Here is an 18,272-nt window from a genome sequence, read left to right as displayed (position 1 = left end):
CTTGCTATAGAGAACTTTTTTTTCTCTCGTCTGGAGGTCATCTCAATGGGAGTCCCAAAAAAAAAAACCAGGTAGGGGCGTCTTTGTCCTGAGGAGGTTGGCGCTCCTTGTGGAGTGAATACATGCTCACACTCACTCTCGCACACACACACACACACACACACACACACACACACACACACACACACACACACACACACACACACACACACACTCACTCTCTCACACTCTCACTCTCTCATATATATATATATATATATATATATATATATATATATATATATATATATGTCGTACCTAGTAGCCAGAACTCACTTCTCAGCCTACTATTCAAGGCCCGATTTGCCTAATAAGCCAAGTTTTCCTGAATTAATATATTTACTATAATTTTTTTCTTATGAAATGATAAAGCAACCCTTTTCTCTATGTATGAGGTCAATTTTTTTTTTTTGGAGTTAAAATTAACGTAGATATATGACCGAACCTAACCAACCCTACCTAACCTAACCTAACCTATATTTATAGGTAAGGTTAGGTTAGGTAGCCAAAAAAAGCTAGGTTAGGTTAGGTTAGGTAGGTTAGGTAGACGAAAAAACATTAATTCATGAAAACTTGGCTTATTAGGCAAATCGGGCCTTGAATAGTAGGCTGAGAAGTGCGTTCTGGCTATTAGGTACGACATATATATATATATATATATATATATATATATATATAAAATGGCTGTCCCACAGGTAATTGGATCATTTATGAGGAAAATATGGAGGAGTGTACTTCTGCCACAGACGACCAACTTAATATTTTTCATCAACCAGCGAGAATATTTGTAGCTGGATTTAGCAATTCTGGGAAAACTAGTCTGGTGGTAAATTTATGTGTTAAATACCATGGGAAATTCTCAAAAATTATAGTGTCAACTGCAAATAATACTGATCATCCTATTTCAAACAACCCCATTTTGCGAAAAAAGGTTACTCTCTCCCAAGAGCTGATTAACCCTTTAGAGTATAAGAATCCTGTTTCAAATGAGTCAGTTTTGTATATAATTGATGACTTATACCTGGAAGCCATTCAGAGTCCAATTATAGCCAATATCTTCACCCGAGGGAGACACGATAATATTTCTGTAATTCTAATTAGTCAAAATTTGTTTCCCCAGGGGAAATATGCTAGGACAATAACTCTGAATTGTACCCATTATATATTAATGAAGCAGAGAGACATAACCCAACTTGAAATTTTAAGTGGTCAGTTATATGGGCGGAAAACTATTAATAATTTCGTCGAAATATACCGACGGGCAATATCCCAGAGAGAGTATGGCTATTTATTGGTTGATCTGACAGTTCCTGAGACATTACAACTACGAACGGGGATTGTCAATGAAGACCAGTGTGAAATTGTTTATCATATGTGAACAAAACAAAAAATGCCTTTAACGACGCAGAAACGGTCAATTCTTACCTCCATCTATAATGACATTTCTACCCTGGGTGGTTTCACAGGATCAATTCAAAAATTGTATAAGGCTGCCAGACTTAAAGACACCAGCATCAGTATTGCAGATGTGAGGGAATTTCTCCGTGGGGAACGATCTTACACATTACACAGAAGAAATTTAGTTAGATTTCCTCGGCGAAAAATATTAGCTCCTAAACCCCGCACCATAATTGCCTGTGATTTGGGAGACTTTTGTAGTTTACAAAAATACAATAGTGGTGTAAAATATATTTTGATTTGTGTCGATGTTTATTCTCCCCTAATGCAGACTCAAACTTTAAAAACAAAAAATTCAACGGATGTGGTAGCTGCTCTAAAGAAGATGTTAGAGGAAACCTCTCAGTTTCACGGGGTAAGACGAATATTCACCGACCGAGGTAGAGAATTTTACAACAGGACTGTTCAAAATTATCTGAATAAGAAAAATATTAAGTTATATAGTGTATTTTCGGAAATGAAATCTAGTATAGTGGAGCGGGCCATCAAAACTTTAAAACATAAACTGTATCATTATATGACCCAGGCTAATTCTTTACAATACATTCACATCCTTCCAAAAGTTGTGAATGTATACAACCACACTTTCCACAGAATACTAAAAAATACTCCACATGCCATCCATAAGTTGCAAAACATTGAAGATATACGAAGACAGTTTAAGGTCATGTATTTAAACAATGACCACCCCATAACTTCCATCAGTCCACAACTGCAGGTTGGGCAGTATGTACGACTAGCAAAGCGAAGGAATATATTTCACAAGGGCTTTTGGCCCCAAAATACAGAAGAAATATTTCAAGTGTCTCATATCGATAGAACACAACCAATCCCAACCTATAAAGTCAAAGATTTAACCAACGAGCCGATCAGTGGTATGTTTTATGAGCAAGAATTGATTCCAACAACGCTTCCAGACTATTTTCCCATAACGATATTACAGTCTAGGAAGACATCGAAAGGACACAGAGAATATTTCGTCAAGTGGAGAGGGTACCCAGATTCCAGCAATTGCTGGATTAAAGCTCAAGACATCGTCAAATTTTGAAAAAAAAAATGACAGTTCATCAGGACTCTCTCGTAGAGAAACACCATCAACTGTTATTTTTATTAAACAATTTATCACCCAAGAAGCGGAATAAACTAATCAAGGCTTTAAAACGACAGGAAATTGAATCAATTTGTGAAATTTTTGCCAATTTTCTGAAACGAAACATCCCAGTTCAACCTCAGATAATTAATGGACTACAGAGGTATCAGAATGACATTCGTTCTGTAGCACGTAAGAAAACTCCATTGTACAAAAAGAAAATCATTTTAACCTCTAGGAGAGGTGGCGCTATATTGGCAGCTCTGTTACCTTTGGCTGTATCGTTAATTTCCTCTCTAATAAAGTAATTACGTAAGAAGAGAAAAAAATGGTGAAAGAATATTGCCTAGTACCCAGTACCACGACTCGTTGCTGAAAAATATTTATTTAATAAAAACGAGAGTACTCCATCGCCTCTTAATGAGGTGGCTCCACCCTCTTCCACCAGTGGTAGAGGTGGAAATAAGTCCTTCTCTTTAAAAAACTGTAAGCACCTTGGCTGTGACTCTAGCGGTGGTGATGATGGTGTGGGGAGAGTGGACACTCCCCCCACACCCCCACCAGCAACAACAACTTGTGGACGGTGTTGCCACGGTAGCTCCTTTGAACGTTACAGCCCTACCAGACGAGGGGGACTGGTCAGACAACCTTTAAAAGATATTGCCCGCCCCCCCCCCCCCCCCCGCAGCGCCCGCCGCCGCGGGCTTCTTTCAACAACCCCCTCCCCTTCCGGCCCGTTGGCGTCGTGAGGGGGCTTGGTGGACGGCTGCCGGAGTGTGATGCTCCGTTGGGCAGTCCTCTGTCCTTTTCTGGCCTTGCACTCCTGCTGCTGTCTTCTCCAATTGTGCCGGATCGCTTTTCCTTTTCCTTATGTTTCGTTTTTCTCCCCCCTCTTCTCCTATCTGCTTGTCGTTTCCTGCCGACCTTTTGCTTGTTTTGGATTATTTCTTTGGACTTCTTCTATTTTGACGCCCGGGTGCTTGAGGAGGCATACTCTTGCACCCGTAGAACTGTAGTACCCGACGTCTCGAGCGAGGGGAACCTTTTATTGTCAATCCCCCTTTCGTCGCTGAACCCGATCTCGACGGACTGACGGTTCTTAAGGTGGCGTTTGTGGGGCGTATACTCACGACGCACCCCTAGGGGGTCCCGGCATGATCGGCGATAGCTTCCTGTTGGGTGTCCTGCCTCTAATTGTGGCTCCATGGTGGGTATGGGGGCACATTCGTGGATGAATTTGTCACTTTTCGTCTCTATGTCGTTGAATGTTTCCGTTGTACCCTCTCAGGCTCGTGGGGTGGGCGACCAAGCCCCCGAGTCGGCCTGTATTGGAAGACCAGGCTCTGTAGCTCCCGCTGCATTGGGCCCCGACCTTGCTCCTCCTTTGACCGTCCTGACTTCTTCCCCCAGCTCCCCTCCCTCCTCTGAGGTTGGGTCGAGCCTCCAGCCCCCGGTGGTGACCACTTCGTCCCCTGGTGTGGCTAAGTCTTTCGTTGTGACTACTGCGCCTTTTGACCCCTCTCTCTCTAGGGGTTCTCAACGCCGTTCGCGCCCCAACCGCACTCGCTCGATTCCTTCCCGTGCTGATGCGTATCAGGCCTTGTTTGGTCCTGCTTCATGGGCCAAATACTTTGATCTCCTCCCTCTTGATTCTGCGCCTCCTGACGATTTCTCCCTCCATCGGCATCTTGTAGATTCCATGGATGCGTGTGTTACTTTCAACCCCACTCATCTCGGTACACGTGTCGTTGCTGCTCTTTCTCAGGATGCGGCTTCCCGCTTGGCTGCCTTATCTTGCCTTGGCGAGATCCCTGTTCGGGTCTCCAAGAACGTTCAGATGAATTCCAGTGTTGGCACTATTCTCCTCCCACCCCATGTTGCAACCGGTGTTCGGAATCTGCAGGATTGCCACTATGATATTCGGCATATCCTTGATGCCCAAGGCCATTCTGTCCTCCAGGTTGACTCGTTTACTCGTCCCCCTCGTGGTCGTCGCCGTCAACCCCTTCGCGTTGTGAAGATCACCTTTGATGGTAGGACCCTTCCATCCTCTGTCATTCTTGCTGGTGCTAGGTGCTCTGTCCAGGAGTATATTCCTTCTCCTCGACTTTGTAATAAGTGCTGGAGGTTTGGGCATGGTGCCCTCCGCTGCTCTGGGACTGTCTCTCTCTGTCCTTTGTGTGGGAGTGAAGGTCACTCTAAGTCAGAGTGCACTTCTCCCCAAGCTCGTTGCCTCAACTGCGGTGAGGCCCATCCTACGTTCTCCCGTGCCTGTGTCCATTACAAGCTTGAGGCGGCCGTCCTTAACCTGAAGCACCAGGAGCGTTTGTCTTTTCCTGAGGCGAGGCGCCAGGTTCGCCGGCTCCCGCCTTATACTAACATCTCTTATGCTCGCGTGTTGCGCTCTTCCTCTCCTCGTCCTTCCCCCCTTCCTCAGACTCTCAACCGTTTCCGGGCCTTGGACCCTGATACGCCCACTGCCCCCTCCTCTGTTCCTTTGAGTTCTTTCCCGAGGGGTCCCCCTCCTGGTCCTCTGTCTGGGGTTCCCCTTCTTTCAACCCGGTCTGTCATGTCTCCTGTGTCTTCTTCCTCGTCCCCCTCCGATCCTCCTTCCCATCCTCTTCCTCCATCTATCGGCTCTCCCCGCCGCCTGTCGGTGCAGGCGGATGTCCATCGCTCTCCTAACGGCCGTCGTGTGTGCTCTCGTTCGGCTTCTCCTGTTGAGACACTGGAATCCGTTGCCCGGTACGTAGTTGCTGGGACACCTGTCTCTTTAAGTCAGAAGCGTAAGTCTGGCTCCTCTCCTTCCTCTTCCCCGGCGGGTAAGAAGGCTTCGCTTTCTTCCTTAGCTCCTACTTCTGGCTCTGTTGCTCCTTCCCCTCCCGTTTCAGTGGTTGCGCCCCCTGTTCCTGCTATGGAGGTTTCTTTGGCCCCTGCTTCCCTTTCGGTTGCTGCTCTTGCTGGGGTGCGCTCCCCTCTTTCTACTCCCCCTCTTCCTACTGCTGTCCTTGACTGCTCCTCTCCGTTGTCTCCTCCTCTTCCTCCTCCTCCTCCGGACCCCGCCCGCCCACCTCTGATCTGTTCTCCCGTTTCCTTCCCTCCGTCTTTGCTCAGTTTACCCATGCCCCCTAACCCTGACATTGCTGACCCTGATCCCGACCCTGATATTCTTTAACGTGCTCTGTTGCTCTTTCGCCTTTGTTTCTTCCTTGTTCTCTGTTTTTGTCCTTTCTCTTCTCGTCGTTGTCCATTCTTCAATGGAACGTTCGAGGTTATTACGCCAATTTCCTCGAACTCCAACTTCTGATTTCGCAGTTTTCGCCCCTTTGTGTCTGTCTCCAGGAGCCAATGCTTGGTGCTCGTCCTGGTCGTTTTCGTGGCTATTCCTTTCTCTCCCCCCCCCCCAGCCATTGCTGGGGCTTCTAATTCTTCTGCTCTCTTGATTCGTGCAGATGTTCCCTTTGTTCCTTTACTTTTTCCTTCGCCTCTCCATTGTTCTGCTGCTCGTATCTTTGTGGGGAAATGGTACACAGTTTGTTCCATTTATCTCCCCCCGAGTGTCCTGCTCTCTCTTCCTGATTTGAAACACCTCCTAGACTCCTTGCCGGAGCCTGTGCTCCTGCTGGGTGACTTCAATTGTCGTCATTCTCTTTGGGGTGACGTTCTGACGAATACCCGGGGTCGCCTCCTTGAGCCGTTTCTCCTATCTTCTTCCCTGTCTCTTCTGAATTCTGGTGAGCCCACTCATTTGGACTCTCGGACTTGCACCCTTTCTTGTCTTGATCTTTCTCTCTGCTCTTCTTCTCTTTACTTAGATTTCACGTGGCAGGTTCTTGATGACCTCCATGGAAGTGATCATTTCCCCATCCTTGTTTCCTTTTTCTCTTTTCGCCCTTCCCTCTCTTTCCCTAGGTGGCAGTTTGCTAAGGCAGACTGGACCCTATTTACCCTCAGTGCTGCTCTCTCTGACCTCTCCCTTCTGCCTCTCTCTCGCGCTCTCCTCCTTTTTCATGACACTGTCTTCAACGCTGCCCTCCGCTCTATTCCTCGCTCTTCCTCTCGGGGTCCACGGAAGTGCGTTCCCTGGTGGAATGCGGACTGTGCTCGGGCTGTCCGCTGTAAGCGTGCAGCCTGGAAGAGGCACCGCCGTAGGCAGACGATCGATTCTTTTCTTTTCTTTCGGAAAGCGAGTGCGGTGGCCCGTAGGGCCATCCGTACGGCTAAACGTGAATGTTGGGCATCTTATGTCTCAACAATTACGTCCGAAACCCCTCTGGCCCAGATCTGGAAGCGTATCCGCAAGATAGCGGGTAAGTTCGTTCCCGATGTTTCACCGGTCCTTCACCTCCATGATACTCTTGTGGCGGACCCGTTGCAGGTCGCTTCCGAAATGGGTTCCCACTTTTCTTCTGTTAGCTCTGGTCTTCATCTTCCCCAATCTTTCCTTCTTCGTAAACCTGTCCTTGAGTCTCGTCCTTTAGATTTCTGCACTCATCTTCAGCTTCCCTATAATGATCCCTTCTCTCTCTCTGAACTTCGTTCTGCCCTGGCCCTCTGCGGTTCTACGGCGGCGGGCTCCGATGGTATTCATTATGAGATGCTTCGCCATCTCCCTCCGAGCACTTCTCAGTATTTACTGAGTCTGTATAGTCAGATCTGGGAGTCGTCGTCAGTCCCTGAGGACTGGCTCGATGCCGTTGTCCTCCCTGTTCGCAAACCGGGGTCTCTGGGTACTTCCCCTAAGGACTTTCGCCCTATTGTTCTCACGAGTTGTGTCTGCAAACTCTTTGAACGTATGGTTAACGTTCGTCTGATGTGGTTCCTGGAACACCATCACCTCCTTTCCCCTTCTCAATTTGGTTTCCACAAGTGCTGCAGCACGACAGATGTCCTGGTGAACTTGGAGGTCTATATTCGTACTGCTTTTGCTGCAAAGACCTCCATTGTTGCCGTCCTTTTTGACCCGGAAAAGGCTTACGACACCACTTGGCGTTATCATATCCTATCTCAACTTCATTCTTTTGGCCTTCGTGGTCATCTCCCTCTCTTTCTCCGCAGCTTCCTCTCTCGTCGTTCCTTTCGGGTGCGCCTTGGTACCGCTCTCTCTCCCTCTTTTCAGCAATACGAAGGTGTGCCCCAGGGTAGTGTTCTGAGCACTACTCTTTTTCTGGTTGCCCTCAATGGTCTTCTTTCCTCTCTTCCTTCTGGTGTCTTCTCCGCTCTCTATGTCGATGATCTTACCCTTTGTTGTCAGGGTGATGATTCGCCTCTCCTTCAACGCCGGCTTCAACTTGCAATTGATGCCGTGTCGTCTTGGGCCACTGATCATGGCTTCAAGTTCTCTACTTCTAAGACTTGTGCCATGACATTTACGCGGAAACGGGTTGTTCTTCGTCCCTCTTTGTCACTTTATGGTCATCCCCTTGAATACAAAGATTCCGCGAAGCTTTTGGGGTTATTCCTTGACACTCGTTTGTCTTGGTCTCCCCATATCTCTTACCTCCGTGTTGAGTGCTCTAAGGCCCTTACCCTCCTTCGGGTCTTGTCCCATACTTCTTGGGGGGCAGATAGGCGCACTCTCCTTGCTTTACATTCCTCTCTCGTCCTGTCTAAGCTCGATTATGGTTGCCCTGCTTACTCGTCTGCTTCTCCTTCTACTCTTCGCCGTCTTGATGCTTTGCACCATACTGGGTTGCGCCTCAGTTCTGGTGCCTTTCGTTCGACTCCCGTCCTTAGCTTGTATGTTGACACTGGCTTCCTGTCTCTCCAGGACCGCCGTGATCGCTACTGTCTTCGCTATCTTGCGCGGTCCTTGCAACATCCTTCCTCTCGCCTCTGTCGTGCTTTAACTTTTACCCCTCCTGCGGTTCCTGTTCCTCTTCACCACCTCCCTCTTTCTGTCCGGTTATCTCGCCTGCAGGATTCTCTTTCCGTTCGTATTTCTGATGTTTCTCCTCGTGTTGTTCCTTCTTTGCCCCCGTGGAGGGTCCCTCTTCCGCGGTTTTGTACATCCTTGACCCGTATCACTAAAGCTTTTACCCCTCCTACGGTTCTAAAACGCCTTTTCCTTGAGCACTTTTCTTCTCACTCCCGCTCCGTTTCTGTCTTCACCGATGGGTCTAAGTCAGCGGACGGTGTTGGCTACTCTGTTGTTTTTCCTGATCGCACTTATATGTGTCGCTTGCCTCCGGAGACTAGCATCTTTACAGCGGAACTTTATGCTATTCTCTATGCTCTTCGTCTACTACTTTCTCGTTGTCAGTTTTCCTTTGTAGTTGTTGTTGACTCTCGTAGTGCCCTCATGGCTCTCGGGTCCTTTAATCCAGTTCATCCAGTGGTTGTCGAGATCCAGCATTGGCTGTTTCTCGTTCACAGTAAATTTAAGTCGGTTGAGTTTTGTTGGGTATTGGCATCCTTGGTGATATTTAGCGCCCTCTGATTATTTTGCGTCTTTGATGGTGCTACATAGCCTTCCCGGTTTGGTGCCTTCTTTTGATAATTTCTTACTTACTTCTTTCAACAAAAAACGCGGGACAGGTGCAACCGTCGCCCTTTAAAAAAACAAATAAAAAAAAGGATACATTCCATTCTACTGCCTGAGATGCGGGTAGCTGTTGCTGGGCCCGCTGTTGCTGGGCCCACTCGCCACAAAACCACCACCCACCACACCCCGAAACCCAAGTCTGGACAACTTAATAAATGTGTATTTTAAAATAGGGGAAATTCCCCACGTCAAAACATTATTGAACATGTTTGAACAAAACAGTCAACAGGTGGTATGGGATAGTCATGGGAATTTATTGAAGCCTGTGCAAAATTTAAATATTTTAGATATAATTAAAACTTTAGCCTTTACTAAAGGACAATTTAGGACGGCTGACAAGGCAGATGTAAGGATTTTACTGAAGGTGGCTGGTGTAGACCCATCCTTTATACGTAATTCTCGCGCCAGATCACAGTTAAAAGGGGGTGGGGTATCCATAGGAGGCCCCATTGGGAACCGTATTGAAAAAAAACCTATATGAAGCACATCTTAAACGACATTATATTCAGTTGTGTATCCACCATGGAGAGAGCTTCTACCCCCCCCCCCCTGCGGCAGTAGAGGTGGGAGAAAAATCTCCCCTATTGAAGCGTTTGGTTGCTACTCAACGTTACTACAAGTTTGTCGAACACAAAAGTAGATTGATATATGCCTTATGGGATTGTTATGACCGTCTTGTGTTGCGAGCTCCCCCAGAACGGTTTTTTAAGTCATTTGGAGAAACGGTGAAAAGGTATGAGGAGTATTCATCTCAGGAGATCCAGACAGAGATTTGGCAGATGGAAAAATTAACCTTCCAACATCGTGATATGATTACAGCCTTTGAGTCTGGGCGGAGTGTCTATGGGCACATAAGGTGATCTCTACCCCCCACCCCTTCATCTCTCTCCCCCAGGTGGGTCACAGGTGTATTTAAAGGTCGCCCACCGCCGCTCCTGGAACACTATACTACAGTCGTCGACACGCTCCTCGCACCGCCCTCTCACCATGTCTCTGGCTTGTATCAAAACCATCGGCGACGATATCACTGACTCCCACGCCTTTGGGGTGGGAGATGTGATAATATATGACCTCCCAGCTGCCGTTGTGCGACACTATGGACTGGCTTCCGTCATCTGGAAGAAGTTCTCCTACGCCCGTGTGGAACGTGAAGGACTGGGTAATGCCAATAGGGCAATAATTCGTTGTCGGTCTACCCCGGGGGACATTGTTGTGAAGATAGCCCCACTCCCCTCCGACGGACAAGATCTCATAGAGGAGCCCGTCCTTTTCTTCAGGCCCACTTTTGTGGGGTTGATTTCTGCATTCGGGGCAGGAGCCCCCTTCGAGTCAAACCCAATAGCCCAGGAACAAGTGCAGACTTCCGCCGACACACACTACGTCACTAACGTCACCCTGGATACCGCCAAGAACCGCAGATACTGGCTCAAGATGAGCCTAACAAAGGTGGGCAATTTAATGGCGGCCACCCCAACCATGACTCGACTAGTGGTACCCTACGGCTTAGGGGCTTCCCGCGACGGTATGGTCAACTGGCACAAGGACATTGGACCCATGCTGCTGTCTCTTCATCAAGAACTCGCCAAACTCAACAAAGAGTTAGTCATCCTCAAACGACCTGCCGCTGTTACCCAATCAGTGGTGCCCCTCCCGTTCGACGACCCAAGTGCTGATAATCTTACTATAACGCTCGACACCGTGGTGGGAGAGGGTGGTACCACACCAAGAACCTCTTCTCGTTCTACACCTCCAGCACCACCAGCCACACCCAGGAAGAAGAAACACTCTCAGGAATACGGCTCCACCTCCACCCCTCCACCACCCCCTACAGCATCAACCTCAGTTAAACGGAGGATTGAGCCACTCCTCGACTTTGAAACGGGAGCGAATCGCCGTATCGACTCCATCCTCGATGTTGAGTCACAGGAAATATTCCTGTTATCCTCCCCCCGAAAAAACAACGAAAGCTGTAACCACCACTCCAGTAAAGAAGTTGAGGTAGCGCCAGCTACAGTAGCCCCGGCGGAAGCAGCAGTGGAGGTAGCAGCAGCCAGCAGTAGTAGTAGTAGTGAGGGGGGGGTGTGGTTAATCACTATTCTTAAAAAAAAATGTGTGGGAATCTTCACCTGTTGTAGTTCTTTAAGTAGTTTAATAAAATAAAATACAAGTTATGTTGTTTATTTTCTCCCTTCTTACAAAAACCCATCCCCTGTATATTGGCCTTTCAGTACATAACGGGACAATGGGGGAAGAACATTACATATATCTTACCAGTCTCGATCAAGGAGATATTTACAACAACACGAGTTCAGCATTTACAAACACCATCCCAACACTACATTTAAACCCTTCCATTAAACTTGAAGTGGCTTTAGTCAACATACTCCTCCCCAGGCGAATTAATGCCATCATCAAAGATGAGGAGGACTCTGGTATAGATATCTATGCCACTTTTAAACGTGGAACTCTTTCTAAGAGTCCAGAACACTTAATATACACCTTCCACCCAAAAACCAACATATTATCAAGAAACATCAAATTCATTACAGACGTGGTTAGTCGACAAATAACAACCGACATGCAGCTTAGCTTTAGGGATGATTTCAAAATATACTTCTCAGATAAAGAACCAATCCTCACCTATGACCAATCTGTAGAGAGGGTATTACTAACTTCAACTCTTAACAGTGGAAGTACTGGCTCATTAAATTCTCTCAGCTTTCAATTTAAACACAGAATAGCTAATGTACTTGGTTTTGACAGCAGTCGCAAATACACCATTTATCGAGCAAAAACAGATGACATTACGTCAGCCTCCAAGACTGTGGCCTTATCGCCCCCAGACATTGACGGAGGTTGTGACTATTTACTCATTTATAGTGACGTCATCGAGCCTGAATGATACGGAGGGCAGATTGTAAATATCTTAGATGCAATCAATTATCATGACTCATATTCTAGAGGGGCTCACCCTCTAGTGTACAAAACATTAAACACTAACACATTGGAGAAAGTAAGTATTAAAATAACAGATCAGTTTGGTCGAATGGTTAGTTTTGAAGATGGGAGGTCGGTTACGGCGGTCTTACATATCCGCCCTAAGGTATAGCAACATATATATAAAGAAGTGTTTAGCCTCTACTTAGGTTATTATAGGAAGAGACCTCAGAATGCGAATACCGTTCCACCCACCCTCCCAGGGGGAGTTCGGGGAGATATTTGCACCTCCCCCTAGGAGACATGGGATGAGAGGGGGAGCGATGAATGACATACGCACATTCCAAGCGCCTTATCTCAGATCTGGTGGTTTCTTTGGGACCTTGGCTGGTATTGCTCGACGGGCCATACCATTTTTCATGAAAGCTGTAACACCTAGCGCCATCGATTTTGGTAAAAAATGTCCTTGGTGATTTAAGCAGTGGTAATCGGGATGTAAAGAGTGCTCTGAGAACTCACGGTATTGTTGCTCTTACGAGTGTGGGAAAGAAATTGGTAATGGGAGGTAAAATTAAAAGACTCTCTAGGCGAAAAAATAAAAATAAAAAATGTAAACGTGGTCTTGGGTATAAAAATGATGTGTTTTCGCTAACGTAAGCAGTCATACTTCAACTTTCGGAGGGGATCATGGGGGAGCCTAGCGGAGCTGGGGTGAAAATACCACTAGAATATTATAGCTCCATTATTATTGACCAATTTCCTAGAAGTAACAGAATACGTAATGTGGAGAGTTCAATTGCCTCTACACAGCAAATAGACGTTCTACCTGTCAACCTCCCCATTAATCAACGTTTGCGGGATAATTACTTAGAATTCCGCATCCCTGGAACCCAGGGCGCCTTCTTAGATCTAGCTAATATTGTTATAGATTTTAAGGTATCTTTAACCAAAGATGACGATACCACAAAATTGGAAGAGGATGACCATGTGGAATTTGTGAATGGGTTGTCAGATACCATGTTTGAAGGTGTTCAGGTGTTTTTAGGAGAGCAGGTAGTTGAAACAAATACTAATTTTAATTATTGGTCGTTTATTAAATTAATTACCTCCCTGCCTCCATCAAAAATGTCTTCCTTGGGGAGAATTGGAGGCTTTCGCAGGGACTGGAGAGATGACGATGGTATAATCACTAATGAGTTTACAAATACTTATTTTACTGGAGCAACTGCCAAGGATAAAAAATTTATGGGTGATTTAAAAAGTAAAGGTTTGTCGATGTGTTTCCCCCTCCTATTGGATATATCATCCCTAGACCAATACATATTAGACAATATAGATATGCGACTAAGATTGGAGCTCTCCCCCCATGCTTGGGTCCTAAATACAAGCGTGGACGATGGCTCTAAGTATCGCCTGCATATGGATTATGCTAAGTTATGGGTGACGCGGGTGTTCCCCTACCCAAGTGCTTACCTAGCCTTAAACAGCTCACTATTAGCATCCCCTGACCCCATAACCTATACTTTCAATAGAACCATTTCTAAAACATATGTTCTAGCAAGGAATCAAACTAGTCTCTTAATTGATCAACCATGGGCGCAAGTAATTCCACACAAGATATACATGATAATCGTTCCAATGAATTATTTCGCCGGTCTTCACCAAGGTAATGGATTATATTTTGAAAATGCAAAGCTGAAAAGTATTGCTATGTATTTGAACAATAATGCAATTTACCGAATTGGTGGCGATTTCGATAACCATTATTCCCGCCTTTATTATGAAACTTTGAAGACATTAGGCTTAGAGCGTGATTCACTACTGGCCTATGACTCTTTTAATAAGGGAAGATCAATATTCACCTTTGACTTAACCACCATTCAAACAAAAGATTCCCTCCCTGTGGAGAAATCTGGGAACTTGCATATGGAGCTTGAATTTGGTGGCGGTGTTACATATAACAGGCTGGTTTTACTGTTTGGGGAAACGACCGGGGTACTATCCATCGACGGGCAGAGAACTGTTCTGTGTGACGTACGAGCGTAAAAAAACATAATGAACTGTTATGATATAAATATTAATTTAAAAAATAATCTAGGGGATCGAGCACTCTACCTAGGGTGTTATAATGCTGATGAGATAGAACATTTAAATATCTCTTCAAGAAAACCTATTGTTTTCATAACAAATATTTTACCTTCACACAGCAGAATCACTATGGGACATTGGGTAGGAATTTATGTTGATAAAGTTAATCATCGGATGTTTTTTTTTTATAGTTATGCAATATCGCCGGTTACTTACGGACGTCATTTTCAAGGATTTATTAAAACTAACAAAATAAGAAAGGTGTTTGGAATGCGATACAGACACCAGAGTGATTTTACTCTCGCGTGCGGGCTCTATTGCATCATGTTCGTTCATAGGGTGAGTCACCTGGGGTTGCCTTCAACAGTACATTACTTACATAATGTATTTTCAAGCATTACTTTAAAATTAAATGATAAACGAGCCCTTGCTTATGCGAGACGGTATTTTCCTATGAAACATCATTGTGTTAGGACATTTTGTAGAGGTATAGGAGTTGGTTCTTATAGGTGGTGTAGAGAATATTTTTGTTAGCTAGGCAACCTACCTAACAAGGGGTGTAGCCTCCTATAAAAAACCCCACCCATCCCCCTCAGAAGACTGTCTTCCTCCTACGAAATGGGAGGTGTCTCTTAAAAAACACCTGCGGGGAAGATTGAAGTCCTTGAAGGACCTGGTTAGTATTACCCTATCTTTCTGCTAATAGATTTATTTTATGTTTATTTCCCTCAATAAAAAAGTTTGTATATCCTCTATTTCACCTCTTATGTTTTTCTCCAGTGCAGTTCTTGGGACCCGTCCACATTTGTAGAGTAGTAATTCTATGTGGGGGGTCTGCCCCAAACAAGATGCTGTTACGTAGTCTAATTGACAATGCCTGCTGTAGAGGACACAAGGCCGCTCCTGCAAGGGGAAAGGTATGTACTAGTTGTTCTTAGAGAAAAATATAATATTTTTCTAATAAAATATATAATTATATAAAAAACCTTTAATCACTATATATTATTTCCTCCATCTCTTTCCAGAACACTTCCGATGAGAGAGAGGAGGAAACTCAGCCAAAAGGTGTTCACCCAACTCACCCCACCCCCCCAAGAGAGGGTGGGGATGGGGCTCAAGACCTTCCCCCACTCTTCACTGACGAGGAATAGTCACAATTCTACTCAGACGAGGATGGGGGTGTGGGATAGGGAGGGGGGGGGTAGAGCTGTAGTAAGTGAAATATGGCAAGAGCACTCTGTAAACTACAATTATTAACTAACATAATTACTTATACATTTTGTGGTTTTTACCTAATAAAGCATTTAATAAATTATTTGATGTTTTTTTTAACCTTTGGGGGAGGGGAAGGATTTATAATTTAATACTCCTTAAATACTCCCATATAAGGGAGGGGCCATACAGACTTGTTCGAATATATATATCCTTAATTAGTCCTATATAACGACGTAGTGTTTAAACGCAGATACCCAGAGTAAGTGAAATATGGCAGGGACTCACCGTAGACTACAATTTGAGGTGGGGTCTATCTGTCACCCCGCCTCTGATTCCTTTGTCTGATAAGTGGGCCTATCTGGCTCCCCGCCTCTGATTCCATTGTCTGATAAGTACCCCCCATTGTTTGTTAAGTGCCCCTATCTGGCTCGGATTATACTACTAGTAGTGTAGGGTGGCGATAGTGGAGGGTGGCAGTCATGGAGGGCGGCAGTAGTGGAGGGCGGCAGTAGTGGAGGGTGGCAGTAGTGGAGGGTGGCAGTACTGGAGAGTGGCAGTAGTGGAGGGTGGCAGTAGTGGATGGTGGTCGAAGTGGAGGGTGGAGGGTGGCAGTAGTGCAGGGTGGCAGTAGTAGAGGATGGCAGTAATGGAGGGTAGTGGTAGTGGAGGGGTGACAGTAGAGGAGGGAGGTGGTATTGGAGGGTGGCACTAGTAAAGGATGGTGGTAGTGGAGGGTGGCGGTAGTGGAGGGTGGCGGTAGTGGAGGGTGGCGGTAGTGGAGGATGGCGGTAGTGGAGGGTGGAAGTAGTGGAGGGTGGCCGTAGTTGAGGATGGCAGTAATGGAGGGTAGGGTAGTGGAGGGTGACAGTAGAGGAGGGTGGTGGTATTGGAGGGTGGCACTAGTGGAGGGTGGTGGTAGTGGAGGGTGGCAGTAGTATAGTGTGTCAGTAGTGGAGGGTGGCAGTAGTGGATGGTGGTAGTAGTGGAGGGTGGCAGTAGTGGAGGGTGGCAGTAGTGGAGGGTGGCAGTAGTGGATGGTGGTAGTAGTGGAGGGTGAAGGTAGTGCAGGGTGGCAGTAGTGGAGGGTGGTGGTAGTGGAGTGGGGCATTAGTGGTGGGTGGCAGTAGTGGGGGGTTGAGGTAGTGAAGGGTGGCAGTAGTGTAGGGTGGCGATAGTGGAGGGTGGCAGTAGTGGAGGGTGGCAGTAGTATAGTATGTGAGTAGTGGGGGGTAGCAGTAGTGGAGGGTGGCGGTAGTGGAGGGTGGCGGTAGTGCAGGGTGGCAGTAGTGGAGGGTGGTGGTAGTGGAGTGGAGCATTAGTGGAGGGTGGCAGTAGTGGATGGTGGCGGTAGTGGAGGGTGGCAGTAGTGGAGGGTGGCGGTAGTGGAGGGTGGCAGTAGTGGATGGTGGTCGTAGTGGAGGGTGGCAGTAGTGGAGGGTGGCGGTAGTGGAGGGTGGCAGTAGTGGATGGTGGTCGTAGTGGAGGGTAGCAGTAGTGGAGGGTGGTGGTAGTGGAGTGTGGCATTAGTGGAGGGTGGCTGCAGTCGAGGATGGCGGTAGTGGAGGGTGGCAGTATTGGAGACTGGCAGAAGCGGAGGGTGGCAGTAGTGGAAGGTAGCAGTAGTGGATGGTGGTCGAAGTGGAGGGTGGCAGTAGTGGAGGGTGGCAGTAGTGGAGGGTGGTGGTAGTGGAGGGTGGCAGTAGTGGAGGATGGCACTACCCAGCAAACAATTTTAGGTTGCCACAACATATCTGGAAAGTATTTGAAAGTATTGGAAACGTTTGTTTTATCGTATCAGATACGATATTGTGTGTGGACTTAAATAGGTTTCCAAAACTTATAACCAAGACATATGTATCTAACACTAATTTGAGATGTTGTGGCAACTTTACACTCCTAACATGAGTCATTCATAATCCATTCATATACCAATATGAATCTCTTATGAAAGGTTTGAGCCAATAATCTGAACCCTTTTCACATCTTTGTGTTTAAAGTTAAATTTCTTGAAATTAAATTATATTTTATATTATATTATTTTTATTATATTTTATATTATATTATTATTTTCAATTTAAATATTAAAACCAATTTAAGGGTAAAAAAAATCTAATAATTTATATTTCTTTTATTATTTACTAACAATTATAATTATTTACTAACGGAGAGAGGGGAGGCTGTACGGCGGAGAGTGGCGGCTGTGGGGGACAGTGGCGGCGGTGGCGGATAGTGGCGGCGGGCGGACAGTAGCGGCGGTGGCGGATAGTGGCGGCGGGCGGACCGTGGCGGCTTTGGGGGCGGTGGTGGACAGTGGCGGCGGGCGGACAGTCTCGGCGGCGGGCGGACAGTGGCGGCGGCGGGCGGACAGTGGAGGCGGGCGGACAGTAGCGGCGGTGGCGGATAGTGGCAGCGGTGGCGGATAGTGGCGGCGGTGGCGGATAGTGGCGGCGGGCGGACCGTGGCGGCTTTGGCGGCGGTGGTGGACAGTGGCGGCGGGCGGACAGTGGCGGCGGCGGGCGGACAGTGGTGGCTGCGGGCGGACAGTGGAGGCGGCGGGCGGACAGTGGTGGCGGCGGGCGGACAGTGGTGGCGGTGGCAGACAGTGGTGGCGGTGGCAGACAGTGGTGCCGGTGGCGGATAGTGGCGGCGGGCGGACAGTGGCGGCGGCGGGCGGACAGTGGTGGCGGCGGGCGGACAGTGGTGGCGGCGGGCGGACAGTGGTGGCGGGCGGACAGTGGCGGCGGGAGGACAGTGGCGGCGGTGGCGGATAGTGGCGGCGGGCGGACAGTGGCGGCGGCGGCGGGCGGACAGTGGAGGCGGCGGGCGGACAGTGGTGGCGGCGGGCGGACAGTGGTGGCGGCGGGCGGACAGTGGTGGCGGTGGCGGACAGTGGCGGCGGTG

At 47.3% G+C, this 18,272-nt stretch overlaps 1 protein-coding gene across 1 annotated transcript in view; it reads left to right on the top strand.

The window, feature by feature from the left end:
* Positions 1-12,879, top strand: part of LOC138361471 (uncharacterized) — a 47,349-nt gene extending 34,470 nt beyond the window's left edge. Inside the window, exon 4 of the mRNA XM_069320796.1 lies at positions 10,027-12,879. Coding sequence (XP_069176897.1) covers positions 10,119-11,291 — 1,173 coding nt within the window. The 5' untranslated portion in view covers positions 10,027-10,118 and the 3' untranslated portion in view covers positions 11,292-12,879. The remainder of the gene's footprint in view (positions 1-10,026) is intronic.
* Positions 12,880-18,272: the final 5,393 nt, after the last annotated feature.

This window comes from Procambarus clarkii, unplaced genomic scaffold (assembly GCF_040958095.1).
Source record: "Procambarus clarkii isolate CNS0578487 unplaced genomic scaffold, FALCON_Pclarkii_2.0 HiC_scaffold_408, whole genome shotgun sequence".
NCBI classification, from domain to species: Eukaryota; Metazoa; Arthropoda; class Malacostraca; order Decapoda; family Cambaridae; genus Procambarus; species Procambarus clarkii.
This window is presented reverse-complemented; position numbering and strand designations above follow the sequence as displayed.